At 26.9% G+C, this 27,618-nt stretch overlaps 2 protein-coding genes across 2 annotated transcripts; one reads left to right on the top strand and one right to left on the bottom strand.

Moving 5' to 3' along the window:
- Nucleotides 1-10,362, bottom strand: LOC135930695 (uncharacterized). Its single transcript, XM_065467507.1, has 4 exons — nucleotides 10,244-10,362; nucleotides 7,804-7,902; nucleotides 2,378-2,439; nucleotides 1-65 (listed from the first exon to the last, which is right to left on the bottom strand). The coding sequence occupies exons 1-4, from the start codon at nucleotides 10,318-10,320 to the stop codon at nucleotides 1-3; spliced, it is 303 nt and encodes a 100-aa protein (XP_065323579.1). The 5' UTR covers nucleotides 10,321-10,362.
- A 14,562-nt stretch (nucleotides 10,363-24,924) lies between these two features.
- LOC135930657 (uncharacterized) lies at nucleotides 24,925-26,518 on the top strand. The gene is made up of 3 exons (XM_065467472.1): nucleotides 24,925-25,398; nucleotides 25,518-26,250; nucleotides 26,328-26,518. The coding sequence occupies exons 1-3, from the start codon at nucleotides 24,925-24,927 to the stop codon at nucleotides 26,516-26,518; spliced, it is 1,398 nt and encodes a 465-aa protein (XP_065323544.1).
- Nucleotides 26,519-27,618: the final 1,100 nt, after the last annotated feature.

The following is a 27,618-nucleotide window of genomic DNA, read 5'->3' as shown; positions in this document are numbered from 1 at the left end:
TCATTTTTTATTCTCCCAATATCTAATATTTTGAGCGATCCGTATCTTTTGCAAATAGTCCAGATCTAAATATATAATAAAAAAAATACCAATATTATATTAAATAAAATTTTCATAATATCACTTCTCTTTTTTCAATTACTTTTCATTGTATGTAAAGTTAATTTAATCTTCTATTCTATATTTAATAATAGATGAAATGAAAGTCATTTTTAATTGAATGAGATTAACAAATAAAACATGATCAAGATATGCACTACACAGTTCAAAAAAATCAAATATCTTAATTCTTAAAACATTGTATATTACTGGATTTATTCCTTAAAGGAAAAATTTCGAGATGATTACAATGCTGCATAGGTCCTAATTATTTAAATCCGGCAAAAAAATTTAAAAATTTTTCAATTTAAAAAAAAAAAAATTCTACAAATAAAAAATATTGGCCCCTTGTTTCTTGCAAGAATTTTAAAATATACTCCACAAAATGGAGTGATATAATATTTACAAATTTATGCCCGACCCGGCCGGCCCGATTTTTAAAATAAAATAATAGACCCAGCCAGAACCCGAAATTTTTTTTAAAAAATAGGCCTGGCACAGTTCGCTCAGCCGGGTACGGGATTTACAGAGCTCTAATTACTTATGCTTACTAATAAGGTTTAAGTTTATGATTTTATTGTACTATACGATCAACTCAAATGTTTATTATCCTTTAAAAATTTCTTATTTTTTTCCTCTTTACTTTTAGCCATTCCATCTATATAATTCACGTACCGTCCTACAATGTTTTAAGCAAAAATATCTAATTTTAATCCCCTCCAATTTCAATGAATATCTTTCGTTATCCCCAGCCATTAGTAGAAGTCCCCGACCTTTGGAGTTGGCTAAGAGAAATGCTAATAGTTATTACAATTTCCATCTGTTATTTTGATATTGAAAAAGATATATATCTCCTTCCAGAAACCACCGATATCCTAACATGTGTGCCCATTTATATCAGCCATGATAGTTATTTTAATCATATTTCTACTAATTTATCAAAAATACTGTCATAGTCGAATGCCCACATGCCTTGGTAGAGAACATTTGCTTATTCATCATAACGCCAACATTTCTCAATCAATAATTCTAAAAACCCTTCAATAAAATTTCTAAACAAGCATTGACTTTTATACAATTTTAAAAATGCCTAGAGAAGCCCACACTTTTCACTATCTTATAAAATACAAACATCTTAAAAACAAAAATCTTATAAATCTTTTTCGCATAAAAATGTTCATTGTTCAATAAAAAAATACAAAACAACAATAAATTCACAAGTATCATTATCTACCTAGTATGTTAACTGTTCAGAACCTTTTTCCCATAAATTTATCATTATACTATATATAGACTGCTTACTACTCTCTTAATTGATTAAGTTAAAAAAGGTTAGGGCAAAATTATGTATTTTATACTTAAGACCGGACTGGGGCTGGCCCTAAACTCGCCGATAACATTATCAATAAAATATAAGGCCGGCCCATAACCTGAGAAATATTAATGTTATATTTCCTTCCTATTTTTCCTTTTTTTTGCATAATGATTATACAATAATAAAAATGAATTATTTAAAAAATATGGAAAATTTTAAAAAAAACGACAGGAGGCCATAATTACTAATCCAATTTCTTTTCATATTTCGTAATAAATAGAATAAAATAGAAAACCATCATTAAATTCATATTGCTGAATATTGAAATAATGCATGGCATTAAAATAAAGAACAAACTAAATATTTTATCCCTATGAGATTTTTTAAAATTTTTAGCTTGGGTCGAAAAAGTTGATTATGTAGGTTTCTAATAATGTATATTATTTATGTATTTTTGATATTTTTAGCGGATACTGTCATTTAAAAATTTAAGCATGTTTATCTATTATTGAAATTTTATGAATGTTTTTATTGAAGATATATGAATCTAATGACAAAATGGGGAATCGTATCATCTATTGGTGAATAAATTATTGTTTATTTAATATAAAGAAAGAATTAGATTAGATATTTTGATAAAATATTAATTATTAATAAATAAACTAAAAAAAGGATTATGGAGAATAAAATATTTGAACGTTTAGAGAAATTTAGATCAGATTACTAACTTGATAGACTCTGAGCCATAAAAGATGAAAGGTGTTTTTATTATATTTATTATTGATTTAATAATCAGTCCATATATATTATATACCAATATGCTTAGCTTGTTAATATTATGGTGTTATCTAAATAATTATATATCGTGATATTTATTTAAATGTTTTTAAATAGACCAATCAATAAAAAAATATTTTAAACTACCCTATAAGATATATATGAACGCAAGTCATTTTATTATACCTTTGAAGTCTTGATAATCGTTAGAGGGTATTGCAATAGCTATTGGATACGGATTATATTTCCTATAATAATTTTATTTAAAAAAAACAATTATATTTCAATAAAACGAACTATATTAATAGCCCATCCCGTAAAAATATAATATTTTTAAAAACACCCAATATAAATTTGACAAAAAAAAGATATATTATTACTATTTATTTTTAATTAAATATTATCCAATTTATAATATTGGAAAACGACTGAGATATTTTTAAGTTGAAAGGATGTTTATAAATATTTATTTATGTCCTGGTGGGTACAAATAAATTATTCATAAATATACATATATTTTTACTCTCTTTTATTTAAAATCAAATATAAAATAATAATACCGGTCGGCATTTGACGGGTTCCAGCTTTTTTAGAACGCCAGAAACCCTCCTACTGATAATGAAAGCCGATTTTCACATAGACGGCTCACGGCCATGACTAATATTTTTTTAAATTATTATTTTGATAATATTCAATAACATAACGTTAATTTTGATTGACCTATGTTTTAACCCGAAATCAATGGTATAAATTTCTAAATGTTTTTCACATGAATTATATTTTTAAATATAGATTATATCTATCTAGTATTTTTAAAGAACAGGAGCAGGTAAAGATTTTCTAAAACTGTATGCAACAGATGCTGAAACTCAACGTTATAAAACCCTAAGATGGCGCGGAACCAGCATAAATCAGGACAGTTTTTAATTTAATAAATAAAGGGTCCCTGTGGACAATGCTGGGACAAAGGAAGCAACTTGACTGTTGGAGGACATTTAAAAGATTCATCAAAAACAAAACCTATTAATATATACTAGTGGGGCAGGCTTCTACCTGAGGTAAGGGAAGATGGGGTTAACTCAATTTTAATACAAATGATATTATAAAAATTAAAAATAAACCGATATTGTATCAGAGATCTAGAAACGGAGGGGCAGGACCGGCTAACGTCTGAAATTTTCTTTTGTAATAATTCATAAAGTAGGGGAAATGTGCCATGAATGGCCATGTTTTTGCTTTTTTGAAAAAAAGGTATTAAAATTTATGTTTAGCCAAACAAATTTTATATCAATGTGTAGCCTAAATATTAATCTTTAAAATAAAATTTGAATCGAAGCTCTATGTATAATACTTTATGAGCTAAATGAGATTATGTGTTACTGGCCAGTCAATATATACTGTGTATTGACTGGCCATATACTATGCGTTAACTGGTCATAATATATTATTTAAGAAGTTTATTCTAAATATGAAATAATACAATATGAAATACTTGTAAAAGACTTATGTTAATGTTTCTACATTTTTTAGTTGTATTAAAAATTAATTATACACTAATTTAATTAGTATTAAAATCTCAATTTATTACCACATCTATTTAATGATAATATTATAAATTAATATTTTAATTATCATTTTACTAAACATTCTTAAGCTTGTTCATCATTTTCACCAAATGTTGCTTTGCAAGAGCTTTTCATTATGAATGTGTGAATTGTGACAAATCAATACATGGCCAATCAATCCTCACCTCTCTATTATTATTATGAGCCTTTATATGTCTATAAAATAAAGCGTTTAAAGTCTAATTTTTTGTGTGAATAGTGTTAAATGTCTAAGGATAATATTTATATAAAATATCAGTAATCTAAATTAGTAATTTTTTTACCAATCATAAAAATGTGTAACTTGATTAGAAAGAGGTACTAAGAACAGTTTATTTAAAATATTTTTTTATTGAATAGCTCTATTCAATAAATGAACTTAGGTAAGGTACATATCATAAATATACACATTAGAAATTGGTCCAATAGATAAAAAGTTAAAGGGTGGTGGCCAGTCTTCAAACATGGCCATTTATGGCAATTTCTCCTACAGTGTTTTTAATATAACCACTCACGAGATTATAAATAGTTGTTTATTTTGACAATCAATATCATATTTTTGGTATAGGCCTTGTATTAAAAAAAGATAAGCCAAAAGGAACCGGAAAACCTTATTACTGGAAATTATCTAAATTCCCACCTGACCGGGCTGTGCCTAATTTTTTTTTGCCATTTGCAGGCCTCTTGATATATTATATAATATATTATCAACGAATAATCTTTAAATTATGAAATTACAGGTATATTATTTATAAAAATATTATGAAAATTTTCATAAATAATTCATTGTTTATTTTGATACATCTTGGTTTACAAATAAAGTTTTAAGTAAGTTTTGGATCAATTAATTTGAAAGTTTTATTTAACAATTTTAAAAAATCCAAATGTCTTTTTGAATAAATCATTTATCATTCTATTTCAAGTTTAACACCATTTAAATAAATAATTAAATACTAATCAATTATACTACATATTCGAGTTTGACTGAAATCCTACGAAAAACGTCAAAATTTGTCGATTTAACATAGAATTTTTTATTATATATTATAGTTATTTTATATTCTGGAGTTAAATATGATATACTTTTAAATAATATATAATTTCTCATTTTGAAAATTATTATGGGATCTAAAGTAGCTTCCTTTTTACATATTATGTCGATCCAAAGAGTGTATTAAATAATGATATGGGAAGATTTAATTGAGAGTAGGCAGGGTCCAGGGTTGGGCAGTATCGCGGATATTTGTATCGAAGATACTAGATTTTTTGTTTCAAGCTACAAATTATTTAAAAATATCGTAACTTAATTAACTTTGCATTCAAATGGATACAGATACTTTAAAATATTATATTATTAAATTTAAATAGCATGAAAAAGCAAAATGATATTATTTTAAAATTTAAATTAAAAATTTAACCCTATTTTAGATATTTTAAGATAGGTTAATGATATATGATGTTGGTGGTCATATAGAAATTTGCTAAGCAACTACCACATTATATTAAAATCGTCATACAATAGCAAAAATTATGAACCAAGTTAGAAGATATAATTAATCGTGGAAAACAATGATGCTGCACAATGAAAATATAATTATAAATATAAATTACATATAAAATTGAAATTTTTTTTAAGTCAATGAATATCAATAATATAGTTACTGCAGAGTGTAAAAAATGTCACAAGTCTCTGTAGACTAGTCATCTAATTTTATCAAGTATCTAAAAGATTTTATAATTTTTACTAAAAATCACATTTATAATGATATTCATTTCATATTCAATATTATATCATTCATTTTGCTAAATCTAGAATTTTCAAATGTTTTTTTTATTAATTATTGATAATGAATTAATATAAAAAATCATCCAGAATTGGAAAGATTAAGGAAAGATATATTAAAATAAAAGAATATTAGTAAAAAAAATTTATAATCTAAAATATTTTATTTTTTATTTCACTGATAGAGTCATCTAAAATCATATAAAAAATGGATGAATTATTTAAAGTATCAAATAGATAAATCAAAGAGAAATTGTGAAAACTGCAAAAATATTAACTCAAAAAAACCCAATAATTTTCAAATAATAAAAAGAAAACAATTTCTCAAGAAAAATGTGATAATCTAATAACTTCGTTTGTTGTTAAAGGAATGCATCATTTATATAGTTGAACCTTGATACATTTTGATTTACCTATTTTAAAAAATATATCTTGTGTTTTAGATACTTTTTTTATAAATAAGATATTGGAGGTCTTTAGGTCTGCTTATTGTAACCCCTTTGGCTATTTTACATTTTTATAAAAATAATTTTGGTTTTTCATTTTTTTTTAATAAAGATTTCGAATTACAAGTTATTATTTAAAAAATTATTAACTTTTACTTATTTTTCTTTCAAATTATTGTTTAGAGTGAATGATTTTATACATTTTTTGTGGGAAAAGAAGCTTGGGGTGTGTGTTCAGAGGCAAATGCTGAAATGATATTTACTAGAATATGCAAACTTTCAAAGGGTCGGGGGGCTTCTACACCTCTACCCTTTTGCTAAGCCTATGAATGCTTCAAATATGATTAATATAAATACCGACCTATTTTTAAATATAAATTAACCCTAAAGCATATCTCCCTAATTTGTGTTATTAAACGGTTCGATTTGAGCCGATTTTTAAAAACGGTCAGATCAATATTTTATCCAGAAAAATATTTTACAAGCCTAAAGATTTTGCTCATGGATGACACAAAGGTTTGGTCTATTCTCATAATCTCGAAGCTTAGGCAATTATTTTTCTGACTAAAATATTGAGTTAGGCGTCTTTAAAAATTGACTCAAATCGAGTCGTTTAATAACACTATCTTTAACTTAATGCCCTATTTTCTTACCTAAACTACCTCTTTTTTTGAATAAAATTTACCCCAAGGTGGAAATCTGATCGCTCATGCTGGACATCAGTTTAGTCAGGTCTATAATTAGCTAGTCATAGCCACCATTAAAAAAATAATTATATATTTTTGTGTATATAATAAGGATAATTTACAGCGTTATCAAATATTCTTACGAAAAACATTTTTTAAAACCAAAACATCTGATGTTATATATCATTACCCTATATTCAGTGGCCCCTACAACGGGATGGGGGAAGGGGGAGTCAGAAGCCTTCTAAAAATTTGAGTGGGGGTACTCCGTTAATACATATTAAATTAAATAATAAATAGGTGGTCTTATTATTACATTTTAATAAATTTTGGTCGATGCTTAGCAAATTAGGTTGTTACCCGAGATTTCTTGTCTTAAAATTATTTATGCAATTTCAAAATATGCCCAAAAATATTAAGAAAAAAAATACAAATGCTTAATTAATAAATGCATATGGCATAATATAAGAAATAATAAATGAACAGACCACATTAGAAAAATATGATAATTCTGAGACTTATGATTCAGACTGGAAAAACTATTCGTTTATTTTACCACTACTTATAATTTTTGCTTTCTCTAATTTAACAATTTTATATAAATATTTATTAACCATTCCTTACTACCTCATATGCCTAAAGGGTCGAGTAAAATTAAATTAATTTAAACAAGACTTAGTAGTACCATGAAAGATTCAATTCTTAGTAATTTAACCATTTTATCAACGGGAAAAAATTATTTAAACAATTTAATATTGATGAAATTATAAATTCTTTCGCATTCTCTTCCCCTAATTTGTCTAAATTATTAATTTAAAAATAATATTTTTAAAGTATATATTTTTTTAAATTGATTTATATTATATATTAAAGATTGATGCAATAAAAATTATTTTTGAAATTTATGGGTGTCATTAACCATTTATTCGATGGGGGGGGGGGGTTATCAGGGCAGTATTTTGTTTCCATCGCGCAGAAAGTGCAAAGGCCAGTGTCTATATTATACTTGCATTTAAATATAATAGAATTAGGATCTAAATAAATCTCCGAATCTTGTTTAATGATCCAACATTCTAATGATACTTTTTTTTACTTTTTATAATCTAGATTCTTTTCCTTGTTCCAGTTCTTAAATGATACCTGGCTGCGCTTGGCTGTAATACCTCTACAGGCTGGAGCAAATACAAACCTCCTATATTAAAAAAATATATAGATATGGTATAATCCGTAAAAAGATAACTATTATGGGCTCCGCCTCGCTAATAAGCGAGAAAGTGAGGGCCACAGTTCTAACCGGTTTGGTCGGGAGTCAATTTTCAAAGTTCCATCCCAATTGTAACCCAAAATCTAATAACCAACCGGACTTTGGAAAAAGATATTACCGTTGTCAACACCCATTTTTAATTCGGGATTAAAATATTTTGTTTATGTGTGTATGGTGTGTTATTATGTAAATTTAATCGTGTACGAAATTTAACATTTTTATATTTGAATAATAATAGTTTAATTTTTATATGTTTATTCTTCGAAAATTAGTAATATTTGTACTAGATTTTACATTTTTATATTAAAATGGTAATATTTTAATTTGATATTTTTATTCTTCGAAAAATTATTATATTTAATATGCAAATACTTATGTATATATAAATAATTCAATTTTCAATAAAGTAGTCAGTGTGAAATTTAATAAAAAAGAAAAATTTAATAAAGAAAAAGTAAGACCACAATTTAATTAGAATTATTTAAAAGAGTTTACATTATATATTTTAGGTGTGCTCAAAAGTAAGTGGTTAGCAATCGTTATTATTAAAATTAATCCTTTATTTTAATTATATAGATTTAATACACCTTTGATTCTTAATTAGCTCTCCCAATACTGCATTAACACCCTGAGTTAAGTTCGGACTTGTAACATATGGAAATTTTGATAACTCCCCCAACAATAAAAATAAATTTATTAATATTATAGAAAAATACGATCAGGTTAGCTTTATTAAAATTAGACTAAAAATTAATTTTATTAGATATTCCAATGGCTTTAATATAATTCTTTTCTTGTTACTAAGTCCTACGTCGAAAAATATTGTTCACAAAAATTTTATGTTATTTTGAATGTCCAAATAGACAAGAGATACTATTAATCAGTGATTTGCATCGGGCCTAATTTTTCAAGCCCGGCCCGGCCCAAAATTCTTTTAAATATAGAAATTAATTTTTATAATTACTCAAAATAAACGATATATGTTATTTGGCGTCTACTTTCTTTAAATAAAATCACATATTTTTATTTTACATAAAAAAGTTCAACATAAAATTGATAAATTTAGATATATCTTAAAATATTTCTAAGGCCCGACCCGACCTGGCCCGAATTTTCTTAAAATATTAGGCTCGGCCCGAAGTTCGTTCGGGCCTGGCAGGGTAGGGGCCGGGTCTACTTTTGCAGATCTCTAATATTAATGTCCACAAACTAATTAGAATATTTTAAAAACGTAGACCAAATGTAAAGACCTAACCATGAGGCTTATTATAAGGATCACCCCACCCCCTCCCCACCCACTTAGTTCAATTAAATTGTGGTCCAAACAGAAAAATCCGGACCATTGAATTTCACTAAACGAGCCTTATCACTTTCCTAAAAGTTTTAAAGAATAAACTTTTGATAGAAATCGATTCACTTTAAAAATGATAGAATCTATGACAATATGTTAGTGATTTTTGCCTATTTGTTCTTTAAATCATATGTATCTTCACTATTTGCAAGTTCTAGGCTAAATAAAGGTAATAACCTATTCCAATATTTAGTGGTTAATTTCTGCCTACTGTTTACTTCATGCTAGAACCGACAGAATTAAAAGTTAGAGAGCAAATTTGTTAACTTGTTAAAATCTAAATTATTGTAGCACAATTTTCTTCAAATCTGATCCGGAGTATTTACAAATAACAAGGGATTATTTCGGCAATTAAACAGTTTGTATAGGTATTAGTATCTGTGCCCCAAGTTGTTTCACGTACTTCAGGCGTATTATTTAGCTTATCTCAATATCAATTAATCCTCATGACTAACTGGTATATTTTTAATTTTCTACCAAAAAAAATTTTTTTTTACCTTAAAACTTATTAACGATATTTGAGTTTAAATCATAAATAGGCAAAAACTAAACACTAGTAGTATCGTTTCAAAATTTTTTCATCAAGTCGTTGCGCCAACATAAAGGACTTATTTTTATTTAAGTTCTGGATTATTTTTATATATTTGATCAGAGTGTATATGACATATTGTTTATAATAAAAAAAAAGTTACTAATATATATTCAGCTAGGATATTAACAACAATATGCTAGCTTTAATATTCAGTCAATTCGTGTGGATAACCTACCTTTAAATTTCAGATGGAACACCTTATTACTCAATCTTCTACCCTATCCCTGGAGAAAAATCAAATGACACCCTTGCTTTTAAATGGAATATCATATTAAATATAATAAAAAATAATTACAATAATTATGAAGTATTATAATACCATGTACCTGCAATTTATAAAACAAGTCTGCGGAATGATAAGATTTAGTAGTATCAGAAACAAAAATGTCATATATGTCAACATTTATATAATTTTTTATCTTAATAAAAAAAATTAAACTTTGAAAAATACAAGTTAAGAAAAAATAAAATAAATAAATATATATATATTAATTATATATATATATTTATAATAATTATAATTAATAATATAAATTTATGATTTCTAAATAATAGACGTAAAAATGTCTTCTAATTTCAGATTATCAGGGTTTCATTAATAAAGCATAGGGTAGTGTCATATGCACATGGACTTTTTCAATTTTGTATTTGTTTTCTTATAAAATAATTCAGAACAGTTTCACATATTGTTTGTTTATATATAATTTTTTTAAAACATTTAAATTTTTTAGCAAGATTTGTAAAATTTTTTTGATGATATTTTGATTTAAAGACAGTGTGGTTTATTGGTTCCTCATTTAAGTCTGCATATAAAGATGCATTTTTGATGCGCAGCAAGTGCTGAGTACATTTTTATATACCTCTACCCCCCCCCCCCCCCCATTCCCTACTTCCAGAAAGTCTATTGTTTAAGGGAAGAAGTAGGGTCATCCAAAAGAAACTATTGTAATAGAGAAAATTTTTTAAAGTTATTAAAATGGTAATTACAAATATTTGAACATTTGTATGTATAATATAATTAAAATTATTAATAAAATGGTATTCTTAAAGTAAGAATATTAGTATTTCATGACACTTTGTTCTCCTTTTTTTTGTCGTATTAATAAAGAGAAGAATTTAATTATCAGTTCAGGAAAATGATTATATAATTAAAATAATACTGATTAATAATTATACTACAAAAAATATTATATAATTTAATATGCAACATCATATCTAGTATTATGATGATTGATTAAAAACAACATAATAAAAAGTTAGATTATTTATGACAATTTTGGAGAGATAAAGTAAAACAAAGTTTTTTGAAATCAATAATTTATAAGATGATGAAAAGACTGAAGAAGCCAATGGTATTTACAGGTGATAATAAAATGTTTAACAAATATAAAAAATTTAATTGCAAAAGTGAATCCCCATTTTAACACCTTTTATATTACGAAAAGGTAGAGTAATTTTATAAGTTTTTTTTATAAATCTAACTTCTAGAATTTTTAAAGTTGTATAATTGTGATCGATCTGATTAGTCTCATTCTGTATCTCTAGATGTCATTTCATTATATGCAAAGGTAGGCTTTTATAGCCAAATTCATTCCTATTTTATTATTTTATATACTTATAAATAATCTAAAAAAAATTTTTATTCTAACTATTTCGACGATTCGTGAAATATAAACCTTTAACTTTAGAAGAACAAGAATTTCAGATAAAGAAGCAACCAGGAGAAATAACTCAGGAAAGAAAAAATCGATAGCATCTTTTATTTAAAAGGATTAAAAGCGCTAAATCTGAATAATTTAAAGATTAATTTGGTAAAAAAAAAAATTGTAGCATTTATTTTGGAATTTTTTATCAATAATATGGAAATATATAAAAAAAACCTTAATCTTCACCTATTGCCTAAATAAAATTTGGTAATTCCTTTTTTTCTTATTATAAAATTAGATCATTTATATTTGCGTAAGTAGCAATGAGTTAGAAAATTTATGGCCAGCCCCCCCTTCCCTCACATATTCAGAAGAATATTGCGGTTTAATGCTCATATTCTTCAATTTATTTCTCCCTTTTCTAACCTTATAATATAATTATTAAAATATAAATTATTTTTTGCAAACTATTGAACAATTCATTCTATTAATGTCTATCCATAAAGATAACAAAGTGATTGGAAAAATTTTTCCTGTTGGTTGTTGTTATGCTTTCTTGAGTCTCAATTTAAGAATACTTTGCAGGTACTTAGTGTTGGTAATCTAAAATTAGCCCCATTTTTTATAAAGAGATGTAAAATAATATTTTAAGCTCGAGTTAACATGAATTTATTAAATTCCTCATTCTCCGAAATATTTATAATAAAATATTTCGAAAATTTCCTATTAAAATTATTTTATCCAGATTGGTACGGCATAAGGGTTCTTTTGTTGTCAAGCATTAAATTCAGTTATAAAAATGATTCCTTCACTATATGTTATTCAAAGATGGTATAAAGAATATTTTTTTAATCTAAATTATAGTTATAAGGGTCTATTAGGTCCCTGCACAGCTGTGGCTCGGACATTGGAGACCTTTTCTCAGCCTTGTGTCGGGGTGTAACAGGTTGCCCTACTCGAAGCCCGAGGCTCATTGAATATTTGAAATATCCTTCAATAATCATTTTGTTTCATAGAAATGTCAATCAGTATCACATGTAATTTTTCATCTAACACATTTCACTTATCCATTTAAGAAATATTCAACATTTAGCCAACATAGAATCTAGAATATTAATCTGTTATAACATTTATGAAATACTTTTATTTGATAATCTTTGTTTTCATCTAAGATCTATTCAGAATTATATAGTCAGATTTTTATTTTTATAAAATTGTTTATAGAATGGATCCAAATTTAAAATGTAATTTCTGAAAAGATTAGACGGGCTCGTGTCTGGTCTTCTTAGACAAAAAAACGAATAGAATATTTAGCGCCCTGCAAAGTGATTTTTCCACAACCCGAGCCCAACTTGATCCCGAATTTAAAAATCTTTTCAGGCTATTCGAATTTTCACCAAGAATAAGGGAATACTCTCGAGCTATCTTTGCAATATATGGACTTGATGTTCGTACTATCTACAGAAACTCCTTTCCTCCATTTAGATAAAAAGATATCAAGAAATAGTAAGATCCACTAATAGAAATTTATATTTAATTTTAAATATTGAAATCTCAACTCAGGTGGTCTTTTGGTGTTGCGATAATTAATTCTATGTTTTCTTCACCATAGCCTGGCCTTCGGTCGGGGAATTTGTGGTCAGAGAATCATGGAGATGAATCACAAATAATGGTGGGTAGCAAATGGTGATGACTACAAATAGTGTGGAATCAGAAGTTCAAAAATAAATAATGTAATATAATAGGAAAAAACGATTTCAGAAAAAATACAATGAAGAAAAACAAATGCATAAAAAATTCTTGAACAAAAAATACCTAAAAGAAAGATCATCCTGACAAAAAATATTGTTTTTATGTATTGTTAAAAAAAGGGGTATTTCTTAATTCGGCTGTGAACCGAATTTGTGATTTTACTAAACATCAACTTTTGAAGGGTTGGGGTTTGCTTATGATTTCAGATTCTTTCTATTGTCTCCGACATTATGTGATTTAAGCCGGACTCATACAAAGGACCCGTGTGTAGAGTAGGAAAAATTTTTTAAAAATAATAACGAAATTTTTTTTGTAAGAAACTATATGGAGAAATATTTTTCGTCACTATATAGATATATAGTATATCTTAATTACCCACATACGAGCAGATAGCTCGTCAATACTATTGAGTTGGAATTTTCTCCTTTATTTGAAGATGGGTAAATCAGAAATTTTCTTACTTATGAGGTGTGGGTCACAAATTTACTTTTATTATGATGAGAGGAGAATCCAAATTTTTATTTTTATAAAATATGTTAATGAGTTATATATTTTGTACCTTCAATATGATCAAATTATTTGAATTGTATATATACTATTTTTAATATATCAATTTCATAATATTTGAAAAAATTGACAAAAAATCTTTTAAAATAAACTTTTATATATTTGTATTTGTAATTTACAACCTATAAAAAATATTCTTGCTAGATGAGGGTTTGGTATTAATAAATATACCGTCTTTATAAAAAGATTTGAAAATGACGGCAAATAATAAAACTTAATTTATTTAAATAAATTTGAATAACATATAATAACTAGAGATATAAAAAAATATACATTTCATAGGAACCCATGAGAGCATAGGCTAAGCTGCTGCAACAAATGTAAATCCGGATATTATATCACTTTTTTATAAAATAAGTCAAAATAATGTGTCAAAAAAATGTGACATTATAGCAAGCCTTTTATTAATTAAGTGAAGAGATAATTTTTTGAGACTTAATTTATTTTTAATATATATTGAAATTGCCTCACGTGCCACGATCTCCCCTACATAGTAATAACTTCTATAACCAAGTTTGAGCCCTATTATTATTATCTGAGAAGGTTTAACAAATATTTATTGTGTTTAGATATTATCTTAATCATGATTAGTAAAGATAGTACTAGGGCTTGCCAAACCGGGTCCAAGATATTTATAACCACTAATACTCATTTAAAAAAAATATATATTATATTTTATAATGGAATATTTTGTGGATAATTAATATCAAATTTCATGAAATGTAATAAAATATGCAAAGAATTAATACATTGTCCTAAATTTGTATAAAATTATCAAGTTTATGTTCAAATTTATATATTCTGATTCTATAAAATATTAATCTTAGGAAGTTAAAATGCATTCTGTCCATTATAAGGTAGGAATTTTAGTGGTTTATGAAACCTCATAAGTAGGCTTGAATAACTTAATGGCTGGGGTGCAGGGTTCAGTTAACATTGGCAAAAATGAAATCTAAAAGATAACATTTTAATAACTTATTAGTGTGCACTAATAGGATATAGTATCTTTTTAAAAATAGTTTGTCGATTTATTTAACTCATAGTATATAATAGTCTTGTTAAACGGCTCGATTTGCGCCTATTTTTAAAAACGGCTAACTCAATTTCAGCCAGAAAACTATTATGCAAGACTTAGGATTTTGGTCATAGGTGGCACAAAGATTTATATATCCATTAGCTAAGCCTCGAGGCTTAAGCAATATTTTTCTGGCTAAAATATTGAGTTATAAAAATCGGCTCAAATCGAACCATTTAACAACACTAGTATATAACTATATTCTAATCATAAACTATCATATGATAATTATAAAAACGCGTATTCTATAAAAACGCAATTGGGATTACAAGTTTCCAAAAAACATGAATAAATAGTAATTAGCTTAGAAAATGGGAGGTTTGGATTTACATCCGTTAAATTTTATATCTCTTTCTTCATTTTTGGTATCATGTGATGAACAACGCCATGATAGCTTTTTTAATAACTCCTAAATATAACCTTTTAAATTCTGCCTTGATTGCTTGTATATCTTTTGCTTTACATGGAACTATTTTTCCCACAGTTAGAGCACATCAATCAATTTTGAACCTATAATTATAAAAATACTCTTATCAAACTATCTTTTGAAAAAAATCAACTATTAGAAAAATGCTTTTTGTGCTAGTGGTTATGAATGGTTGCATGATTACCAAGTCGTAACCTGGATAACCTCTCAGAGGAATAATTAAGAGTTCTCATAGGCCACCGAATTGAATGTAATCGTTCAACCACATGTGGATAAAATGTAAAATATCTGTTGATTCCAAAAAGAGACATTGTCATTATATATAGTCAAGGTACGCAGGTAATAATTAAGTAATTTGCCTTTCTCCTACGAGAGTCCCAATACCAAACATCCGGACTAATTTATACAGTTGATGGCCAAAATCAGATAGTTCAACTTTTGTAAGTTGCTCTTTATGTAAATCCTTAATTTGGGATTTCACATGCGTCTCTTCTTCCAAAAAAATGTAAATTCTCATCCTATTGATATAGCTGAGAAAAAAAAATTCTAAATTAATAAATTATATTATTTTACCTATCGTTATCTCTTCCCTTGGGCATATATCAAGCGGAAATTTAAATATTTAAAAAAAATATAGGCTGAATAATAAGAGCCCTTACATTAGAATCCAATTAAATTAATGTTTTAATACATAAAATTCAAATTACTATTTTAAATATAATTATTCGTGTTTTTTGCCAACCTGTAGTCCCAATTCTTTTTTTAAAGAATGAGGGTTTTTATTTTTAATAGTATATAGTTGTAATTGTAAATAACGTTTTTACATCTCAATATATAAAATTATACGGAAGTTATAAGCGATTTTAAAAATAGTAGTTGTAAGGCCCTGTCTCCCACACTATTACAATGCAAAATCTGAGTGTGCAAAATACGATAGATAACTAACCTTAGCTATAGATTTTGCTGGGGGAGGGGAGAGGCACTAGAATTGTTTTTCCCCCACTAATTTTATTGGAGATTTTTAAGATTAACTGTTGCAAGCGTTTGGCTGTTGCATTTTATAAATAATGGTTTTGTTTTTGCTCTCTTTTTATTATTTGTAAAAATGCTTTTTTAAAAAATTTTTTAATTGTAGTATAATTCTTAAAAAAAATTTACGTTTTTTTCAAATTATCGTTTATAATGATATATTGTATTAATTATTGGGGGAGGGGTGGGGTAGGAGGGGTGAAAAAATTTACTAGCTTAAAATGATATTTATGAGAACTTACAAATTTCCTAAGTGGGTGACCCAACCCCCACCCCGCTACACTTATGAACCCCAGTGCCCCCTTTTCTATATTATGTTTATTTAATTAAATATAATTTTAAGAAAATTCGATTCCTATATATTATTGAAGATTTATGCTTTACATGGTCTGCTGTATGTATAAAAGATTTTTTGCGTCAAGTCTACGGCTTCATCTATTAAAAATTATTCCTTAATTTAAAAGATGTTTAAGGGCCAAAACAAAAGTTAATTTTTAAGTTTTAATTTTAATTATACTAGTAGAATACTACTGTACTTGGTGTTTATGGTATAGAGCACTAGCAGAAGAAGATAATAATTTTGATCGAACTTTATTTTCATGGAATAACCAATATGATTAACCTAATAAAATTACTAATTTAAATTCTTCATAAAATGTATGCATTCTAATATCATATACATATAAGACATTTATAAATACGTACGTGTAAAAGTCAATAGAGTCGATAAATAATTTAAGTTTAAAAAAAATTATTATTGAATTCTGAAATATAATATTTTAACATTAATTATATTAAATGGAATATAATTTAATTCGCCTTTTTAAATAGATTTTAATTTTATTCATATTAAAACAAAAATAATAAAATATTAGGTATTTCGGGTTTAGGATTTATTAAAGTTTCAAAAATATTATGATAAATTTGTAATGAATAGCTACCAAACATTCCACATCAAAAAAGTCAATCCATCAGCTGATGGCCAGAAAACAGTTCTAGAATGATTTGAACATGGATCCGGTGGTAAATATTATTTTATTTTAATCATATTTATTTACAGATATAACTTACATTAAAGAAATTAAGCTTAAAATCAGCCATCACCCACCTTTAAAGTAATTAAATTATACTGTAGTTCTCGGGTATAGGCTTTTTCTTTGTCCCACTCCTTCTAAATTAAAGCCTATAGAGGTTTAAGCAACATTTTTCGAAATGTTGTGCCTACAAGTACGTGCGGCTTGCCCACAAACGTGTGGAGGGCTCCTCATATTTTTATTTTTATACCCAAATTAAATTGTTCCAATTAGATGGAAATGAGGAAAACCTAGCGTAGCTCTGTTGAATCTTCAACGTTAGAGGGCAAAAGCGCTATATATCACGTATCACGTAATGATTTGAACACGAATGCTTTGTATTGTATGTATATTTCGTATGTTATGGATTTCTATAATTATGTGAATGTATGTTGTTTTCTATATAAATGAATGAGAAAATAAGTACAATGAATATGTGGTCACTAGATGATGGAATGTTAATGGGATAGCTTGATTATAATAATTATTAGTATCAAATTGAAATTTTTGAATCATAGATATGAAAGTTTTGTTGTTAAAATGGTATGGTGATCTAAATAAATTATAATTGGTGATCTTATTTAATCTAAAATAATTTAAATTAAATTGCAAACAAAAAAGTATATTATTATGGTATATATGAATGATTAAATTAAAACAATGTTAATGGTGCGATTGGAAATTAATTTTGGATTGATGTCCTTTATTGATAATGGATTATAATTTAACAAATGAATATGGATTCGAAAAATATGAAAATTTGAAGTTCTTATAATAAGCATTATTGAGGTAACAATTGGTGAATAGATTGAAATAGGAATAACTGAAAAATATTAATCAGCATATATATTTAAATATGAATAAATAATTTTACTATCACTTTATTACATGATCTAACATATAAAATAATAAGACCTAAAAATTAAAAGGTAAAGGGTTATAGCGAAAGTAAAAATTAAAAAAGAATTCTTTCTAGAAATTGAAAAGTGGTATAATATTCACAAAATCTCAATTATATATCTTTTCTTAATAATCATTTATATAGTCTGTAATATTAAATAATATTGTAATAATTTTTCTAATTTGGATAAGACATTTTTCGTCCTCATCTAAGTATTACAAAACCCTTCCAATTAAGTTAGACCCACCATTCTGCAAATGACCAACTTCCTTTCTATTTCTGCTTTAATTAACTTCAAGGCTTCTTTATTTATTACTTATCCGATGACTTGTATTAGTCATTTATGAACTTGTCTTCTAAGTTCTAACGACGGCTGTTTCTTGTCTCGTATTCTTAGCTTCTAATAACTGTTTGTGTTCAATTACCACTTTATTGCTTTTGCAAATTTATTTCTTTTATAACAGTTTGAAATTTTTGAATCTTATCTTCTGTTGAATGTCAACCCTCGGTAGACGATTAGCTCTTTAACTCTGTAAGCGATTGACGAACCAGATTAATGCTTGATTTTCAATGATTCACAATTGCTAGTCAATTGATACTAGTCATTCTTTACCACTTTGTTTCTACTAAGGTCCATCTTAAATTCTTTTGAGAAATTATCCTAGTCTTTGATTGTTTCTAACGTTATCTTGTAACTAATGATTAGCACTTTTCTCGGTAAACGATTGGACGATAATTGGTCTGCGATTAATCATTGTTTTCACGAATTCTTGTCCCTATGATCGTTGACTTCCGTATCTCAAACTAAAATTTCGGAAAACAATTGGTGATACGTCAGCGATTAATGATTGTTTCCACTAATTCTAGTGCCAATAACCTCCGCATTTGCTTTCGCCGATATATCGGTTGTATTATTTGTTTATCCTAACTTGATCTTAATCTTTAGTCTTAATGTCTAAATCGTTTCTTAAATTTCTACCTAAAATATTCTATTCAACCTTTATAACTTCTGAAATATTTTATTACTTTTTCTTAAATTCATTCTTAAATTTAAAACATAGTCCGATATACTTATAAAATATATAAATATATCAAATTCATCTTAATGCCTAAGATTATCTCCTCTAATCTAATTTTGCCTAACATATCTATTAAATTGTTTAACTTATCTCTTTCTAAATCTTAAATTAATTATTCATAGTCCAAATAAAAATAATTTATATAATTATGTTAAATTCAACTACCCTTTTACCCTCAATTAACCTACAACTATATCTTTATTGAACTTGCCTGTAGTCGTCCTTTAGCTATTTTAATCATCATCTTTTGGCTCCTCTAATCTAATTTTGCCTAACATATCTATTAAATTGTTTAACTTATCTCTTTCTAAATCTTAAATTAATTATTCATAGTCCAAATATACAAAATAATTTATATAATTATGTTAAATTCAACTACCCTTTTACCCTCAATTAACCTACAACTATATCTTTATTGAACTTGCCTGTAGTCGTCCTTTAGCTATTTTAATCATCATCTTTTGGTAATCATGTCTAAAGCTGAATTTAAATCTAAAATTCTCTTGATTATCTTTAATCTAAAATTCTCTTAATTCTAAATTTATATACCAAAATATATATACATTTGTAAAAAAATATTTGAGCTTTTATTTCCTAATATTTTATTCACTTTTGAACTAAGTTTTAAAGCCAACCATAATATCTATTTATTTTCTTCTCATTTACTCTTTACACGCATACGTTGTTGAAAAACCAATGAAATCTAATCATTAAGGTTTTCTCACATACGTTGTAGAACAACCACTGAACCTAATCATTATGGTTTTCACCACCACGTTTCTAAACAACCAATGAAATCTAATCATTATAGTTTTTCGCACACACGTTGTTGAAAAGCCGCTGACAATGTTGCATGCTTGATCTCAAATCTTATTAATGATCAAAATAATATTCCAATCTCTAATTGAGCTCGATTGCGGCATAAATTTTCTAATGATGAAAGCCGTTTCTCTGTTTGAAAATTTTGGTTAATCAACAACCTAATATTTTGCTAAATATTATCAAGTTATATTTAATTTTGTATCTTAATCTTAAAAATAATTACAAATATAGTCCGAAAAATTGTGCTACTGTAAAATAATTTCTTACTTTTTCAATCTACATCTTCAAAATTTGATTTATATAATTCTAAATATCTTTCTTAACCAAAGTAAACTTAATTTTAAACGATAATTTTTTTCCTTTTTTCAAAAAAAAATATGTCCTTTAAATTTTAATTACATTTCTCGAAATATTTTTCTTACCTTTTTATTTCTTGAATTTTTGCATTAGAATGAGATTTGAAACCACTCCTTGTCTCCATGTAACATTGCCTGGCATTAGGCTGAAATTTTAGTGGCCCAGGAACACATTCTCTCTTTGACACCACTATAAAAAGCAAAATTTAGGTAACAATTGAAGAATAGATTGATGTAGAAAGAACTGAAAATTAATAATCAGCTTATATATTTAAATAATTTTACTATCACCATATTACATGATCCAACATAATTATTAAATAATAAGTCCTAAATATTAAAAGGTAAAGGGTTAAAGCGAAAATAAAAATTAAAAAAGAATTCTTTCCAAAAATGGAAAAATGATATAATATTCACAAAATCTCAATTATATATATTTTCTTTAATAATCATTTACATAGTCTGTAATATTAAATAATATCGTAATAACTATTCTAATTTGAATAAGATATTCATCGTTTTCATTTAAAATTATATTTCTGATATGAAATATTAAATATACAGAAAAAACTATTATGAGAAATATGGAAACTAAAATTAAAGAAATTGGGATTATTGGAATTTGACTGAATTTGGATAAATGATATGAAATCTATGAATTGAATATTATGGAACTTTTAATATTCTGAAAACTGACACTTACACTAAGATTGGGTTTATGGAATATGATAATTAATATTCTAAGTAAGGAATATATTAGAAAATCGATGCTGATAAAAAACCTGTTAATTAAAAGTTGTTATATAATTAAGATGGGGCTATAGGCTAGCAGATATAACCATAGATGATATTTAGGAATATGTGGATGTGTAAGTATGGCTGGCATTATGTGCTACATCGAAAATACTCTAGGGTAGTTACCCAGCAGAACCAAATTAAAAAGGGGGCAGTACATTGATAAGTCCCATCGATATGGACAAGTTGAGATGACTACTCAGTTAATGATGATAAGGAGGAGGATGGATCTGGAGTAAATTGGTGGTAGTTACAATGACCTCATGTAGTTCAAGCGATAACAGATTATTCAAGAACCGTTCAACGATTAACGCCTTGTGGGTTGTCCGCATGTGTACAATTGGTGAAAAATGATGGCAATGAATTGTGTTATGATGACGGTGTGGCCGTATAAGAGATAACGGGATCCTCGAAGGCCATTCAATGTTAAAGCCATTTGGGCAATCTAAAGTTTGTGACTACAGGATTGGATAATGGAGTATGAGAGAGATGTAACGATCGACGACCAAACATTTCATATCAAAAAAAATTAATCCAAGATAGCTGACGGCCATAGAACAATTTTAAAATAATTTGATCACGAATAATTTGTATTGTATGCATGTTTTGTATATTATGGTTTTATAAATTATGTGAATATATTTATTGTTTAGTATCTAAATAAGTGAACGAATTAGTATTTATAAAATTTTAAAATATCATATAATTATTTTTATATATTTTTGGAGCAGGGGCGTCGCTAGCCTTTGCAATCTCAAGGGGCTCAACTCGCCCCCCATACCCCCCCCCCCCCAATTTGCGGGCCTTAACTCTGAACAATTATTCTGAATTTCATATTTTGTCATTTATTATATGAATACAAAATAAACTGGCATATAAATAATTAAAACAATACAAGACATTTCTAAAAATAAAATTTTTTAATATAAAATCTTTTTTTTTTTTTTTTTTTTAGATCCTCCTAATAAATAACCTTTATTTTTCATCATCCAAAACAAACAAAGAAAACAATTTTTTATAAAACAAAAATATATTAAAAAATATATTATTATAATATATAATAATACTATTAAAAAAAAAGAACGGAGATGGTGTGGCGCAGGGAAACAAAATGAAAAAGGGACGTAAGTGTTGTTTAGGATAGCTCTTTGGCTAGAAGACTACCATTGAAACTGATATAATTAGCTTTGAGAATCGCTATGGATAGTCGTTGACGAAGAAAAAAACGCTCTCGAGATTCTTCTGAGAGTTTGCTGATTTGTGATTCTAAGTTTTTGAAAAATGCTAAGGCGAGTTTGCCGAAGGTGCCAAGAGTGGTTGATATGATTGGGATAAAGCAATGATCGTTCATTATTTCTGTGTATTTAGAAGTTTTAAGTTGTTCCTTCTGGTCAAGGATGTTGATGGCGTGGTTGGATGGGGCCAAGGGGTCAATACAGGAATAGTCCCATACCAAAGGTTCCATGTCAATTCAGCGAAAATTTTATCGCGAAACACTTTTTCGCGAAACTTTTATCGCGAATGTCGTTTATCGCGAATGTCGTTTATCGCGAATGTCGTTTATCGCGAATGGATTTTATAGCGAAACTTTTATCGCGAATCCATAATAGCGAATACTATTCCGCGAATGCAATATCGCGAATTTTTTATAGCGAAACCTTTATCGCGAAACCTTTATAGCGAATACATTACCGCGAATACAATATAGCGAAACAAATATCGTGAATTTTTTATAGCGATATCGCGAAACCTTTAATGCGAATACATTACCGCGAAACTTTTATCGCGAATCAATAATCGCGAAAATTTTATAGCGAAACTTTTATCGCGAAACATTTTAAGCGAATACATTACCGCGAAACTTTTATCGCGAATCATTAATCGCGAAAATTTTATAGCGAAATTATTATCGCGAAACCCAAATCGCGAAGACAATGTAGCGACAATTATTTCGCGAAACATATATCTCGAAGATATTATAGAGAATTTAATATTGCGGTAATTGCTAATAATGACTAATTTATTTTGAATCATTTTTTTATAATTATATTATTTGAATAATATTTTTTTAATTCACATAGTTTGTAATTTTCTTATAACCTTAAAAAATTTTTACAATGATTAATTAACTTAGACTGGTTTATGAAATTTGTTATTGAAATACACTTTTTTCGCTATCCTATCCTTTCCTTCGAAGTTCTTATTTTATAATAATCGCGCACAAGGAACTCAGCTTTATCAATATATTAATCATTGAGTTTATTAGTTAAATCTTGATATTTATTGGCGAAATTGATATCTGGGTAGCATTCCTATTTATTGTCTGATGACTTAATATTTATAAATTTATCAATCAATTTTGGCCAGGGTTAGCAAGTCAGTCAAATGACCAGTCAAATGACTAGATTTTGACGGGTCAATTGAACGGGAGAATATTTGACCTGGTCAAGTGGTCATATATTCTATAAGATCTGAATATAAAAATATGTTTGAAAAAGAAAAAACGATATAAATACATGTGAAATGTGATCACAATGCTTATTGAGTTCCTAATATTAAGGAAAGCATTTTAATCATAGTGAATTTAATGAAGTATGTAATATAATAAAAGAATTAGGCATACAAGGTGGTGATCAAAATATTTCAAGCTATATTATAAATTTCAGAAATAAAAGCGGCTTGTTTAATAGAAAATCATGGGGATAGCAGTAACTTCCATAAGAAACAATCAGATTTCAAACTCAAGCAGTGGAATTAGCTTTGACCATCATGGCCATTAAGAGAAGTGACATTACTAACAATTTCTTGATCTACTTCTTCTTCAGAAAGAAATTGGTCTATTTGTGTCAATAATCTTACTAAAACAGAAATCGATTGAAGATTTAGACAAAAAGAAAATTGATTAAAAAATATTAAAGAAAATGATGATATTCAATATAAAATAATATTTATTTGATTTTAACTATATTTGATCGGTCAAATGCACAACCGTGGTTTTGGCAGTCACTATTCTTAAACAGTGTAGATGAATAAAGTCTACAACATTACTGTTTAGAATATCAATTTTGAATGGCAATTCAAAAATAAATTACATCTAAGTGAAATAAGGGATTTCCCCAATTTAAAATATTTATTAATTTTATTATTTTCAATCTTTATAGATATCTTTTTATCTTTTCTGTTTATTTGAAGGGGGGGGGAGGGGGCGTGATAAAATTTTTAGTTTAATAACTCGGCATTAATTTAAATATAATATTTTGATATGGGTTCTTATTGAATCTTAAATAATTTTAAAATATAATAAAAAAAATAGCTACACTAAAAATTAACAAATAATTAATGACATATTTGATAAATTATAACTATTTTAAAAATGCCGAAATTTAAAAAAAAAAATTTTCCCGTCTGGCTGGTGCCATTCCTTTGGTTATAAATTATAAATATTTTCGCCATTCTTTCCTCTTTATTTCGGAGTCTTATAAAATATGTTATCAAGCAAAAATAAGGAGATCTTAACCTTTAAAAATTATTTGTTCCGCCTGGATAAAGTAGTCTCAGATACTAATTATTATAGATGTATCAATCAGGATATTTTTAAATGTCCCGTACGACTCACAAAAAAAAATGGTAAGATAAAAGATAATAATGAAATACACAATCATCCAGAAAATCCAATCGAAATGGAAACCAAGAAAATAATCAATTCAATTAAAAATGAAGCTTTGAATAATACTATGGAAACTCCAAACTTTATTGTGGCGAAACACGTATCTCAATTAAGTGATTCTATATCAATGGCACTACCATCACCGAATCTTATGAAACGTATAATTCACCGAACGCGGAGTTCAAACAGTTTGGCACCTCCGAATCCTAGCAGCCTTATTGAGCTGGTAATTCCGCATGAATATTCAATTACGGATAAATATGAGGATTTCATACTTCATGATGATGGTCCGGTAAGATTTTCTATAAATTTTTTGAACAAATATAACTAAATCCTTCATTTTTGTTGCGATAAGCTGCCCGATAAGAAACACTTTATTATAATTGCTTATTTATTTATCATGTGTGTCAGGTTCCCGACCGTGTTATCATATTTGAAACAAGAAAAAATTTGGACTTCTTAGCTTCATGCGAACATTGGTTTTCTGATGGTACATTTAAATCGTCGCCACCTTTATTTATGCAAATTTATACAATTCATGGGATTAGAAATAATAATGTTTTACCTCTCATATATATATTGACCAATAGAAAGGATTATGAAACTTATAAAAGAATATTTACTATTATAGGTGACAACTTAATATCAACTCCAAAAAAAATTATGACGGATTTTGAAATGGCCAGTGTAAAAGCTTTCAATGAAGTGTTTCCCAATTCGCAACACAAATGTTGCTATTTCCATTTTGGCCAATCCTTTTGGCGAAACATTCAAAAATATCCAGAAATATCGCATAAATATAAAACAGATGTAGAATTTAATATACAACTTAGAATGATGGTTTGTTTGGCGTTTGTGCCACCCTTAAATGTAGTTGAAACATTTGAATTACTAATAAACTCCGAATTTTATTCTAATAATCAATTGTTACTTCAGCCTCTAATTGAAACTTTTGAAAAAGCTTATATTGGTAAAACGTTTGGAAGAGGCAGACTACCTGCTTTGTTTAATATTGAACTCTGGAATTGTTACCAATCAACACTGAACGGGGAAGCGAAAACCAACAACGCGGTTGAAGGGTGGCATAGATGCTTCAGTTCCCTCCTAACAAGTTACCATCCAGACATGTGGAAATTTATATCAAGTTATCTATATATCTATTATTTTAAAATGATTTAAAAAGTATAAAGATTTACTAATAAACTATATAATTTTTCCTAGGCTTAAAAAAACAACAAGGGTTGACAGAGTTAAAAATTGCTCAATATAATTCTGGTGAAACACCCTCTACCCCGAGAAAAAAATATCGAAATCTACATGCGAGAATAGTAACAATTGTTTCTGACTTCGAAAATCGATCAAGATTAGATTATCTTAAAGGAATCGCTATTAATATAACATTGAATGTTTAATTTTTTAAATTCTTATCTACAATAATAAAAATTTTGTTTGTTTTTATATAATAGTCTCAAAATTTTATTTTCATTATTTTTTTGTGACAAAAATATAGGATACTTTGGTATAAAATTTAGCTGGTTACTTAAGACTCATTCATCAAGATATAGATTTTATGAGGGTATTTACAAATTCTTTTATATGTGTGTGACACATTCTTTATCTACCACATCAATCCCACGATTAATATTTCAAAAATAACTACCTTTCGTCATGCATTATAAAATTATTTTAAAATTCATATTCCTAGCCCTTGAGTCATATAGTTGTTTCCCCTTACAAATATGATCATTTTTGATGAGCAACATTATTAGAAAAGTACTATTAAAATAATACTCAAGTATTACACTAAAGGGCAAAGTTTAAAACGAGGATTACATTTTCCTTTTATTTATTAAAGCATATAAATTTATATCGGGGTGTTTTTGTCAGATTTTTTTCCCATGGTTATTTTTAACCAGTCTTTGTTCAAATCAGTGATTCTTTTAAAAATTTACACTTCAGTTATATATTTAACAAACAAACCTATTGGTTTAGACGATATGTTATGACAATGCTCTACTTTCATATTCAATAAAAAAAAAATTATTTTTAAATAAATGATATCAACCCTCTCAAAACTTTTAACCTCCTGCCAAATATAAATAATTTTAAAAAAAAATACCTTTCACCACTTTCCAATTAACTAACTATCCCCCCTCTAATTTCAATGATGCTCCTCCAATGAGTTCGCAGTTCAAGTTACGATATTGACCTTGCTATAAAAATTTGGGAAAAAATTGGTTGTATTAATTTTGTTATATAGCTTTAAAATTCCTTAAGGTTATTAATTATTTAAATATTGGAATTTGGTTAAATTTTTTTAATATACTATATTTTCATTTGATTTGATAACAATGTAAATGAGCTTGGGTGGCTTCATGTCATGTCATGAATAATAAAATTAAAATACATCATTTTTTTTGGTTATATTTTTTAAAAATTATTTTCTAAATTTTTTTTATTAATAGCTCAACCTATTCGCGGCTTGATGAAAATAATTAGCTAACCTAATTGA

The sequence above is a fragment of the Gordionus sp. m RMFG-2023 genome, chromosome 1 (assembly GCF_954871325.1).
Source record: "Gordionus sp. m RMFG-2023 chromosome 1, tfGorSpeb1-WG-v2, whole genome shotgun sequence".
NCBI classification, from domain to species: Eukaryota; Metazoa; Nematomorpha; class Gordioida; order Chordodea; family Parachordodidae; genus Gordionus; species Gordionus sp. m RMFG-2023.
Note: the sequence above shows the minus strand (reverse complement) of the source record. Positions and strands in the feature narration are given on the sequence as shown.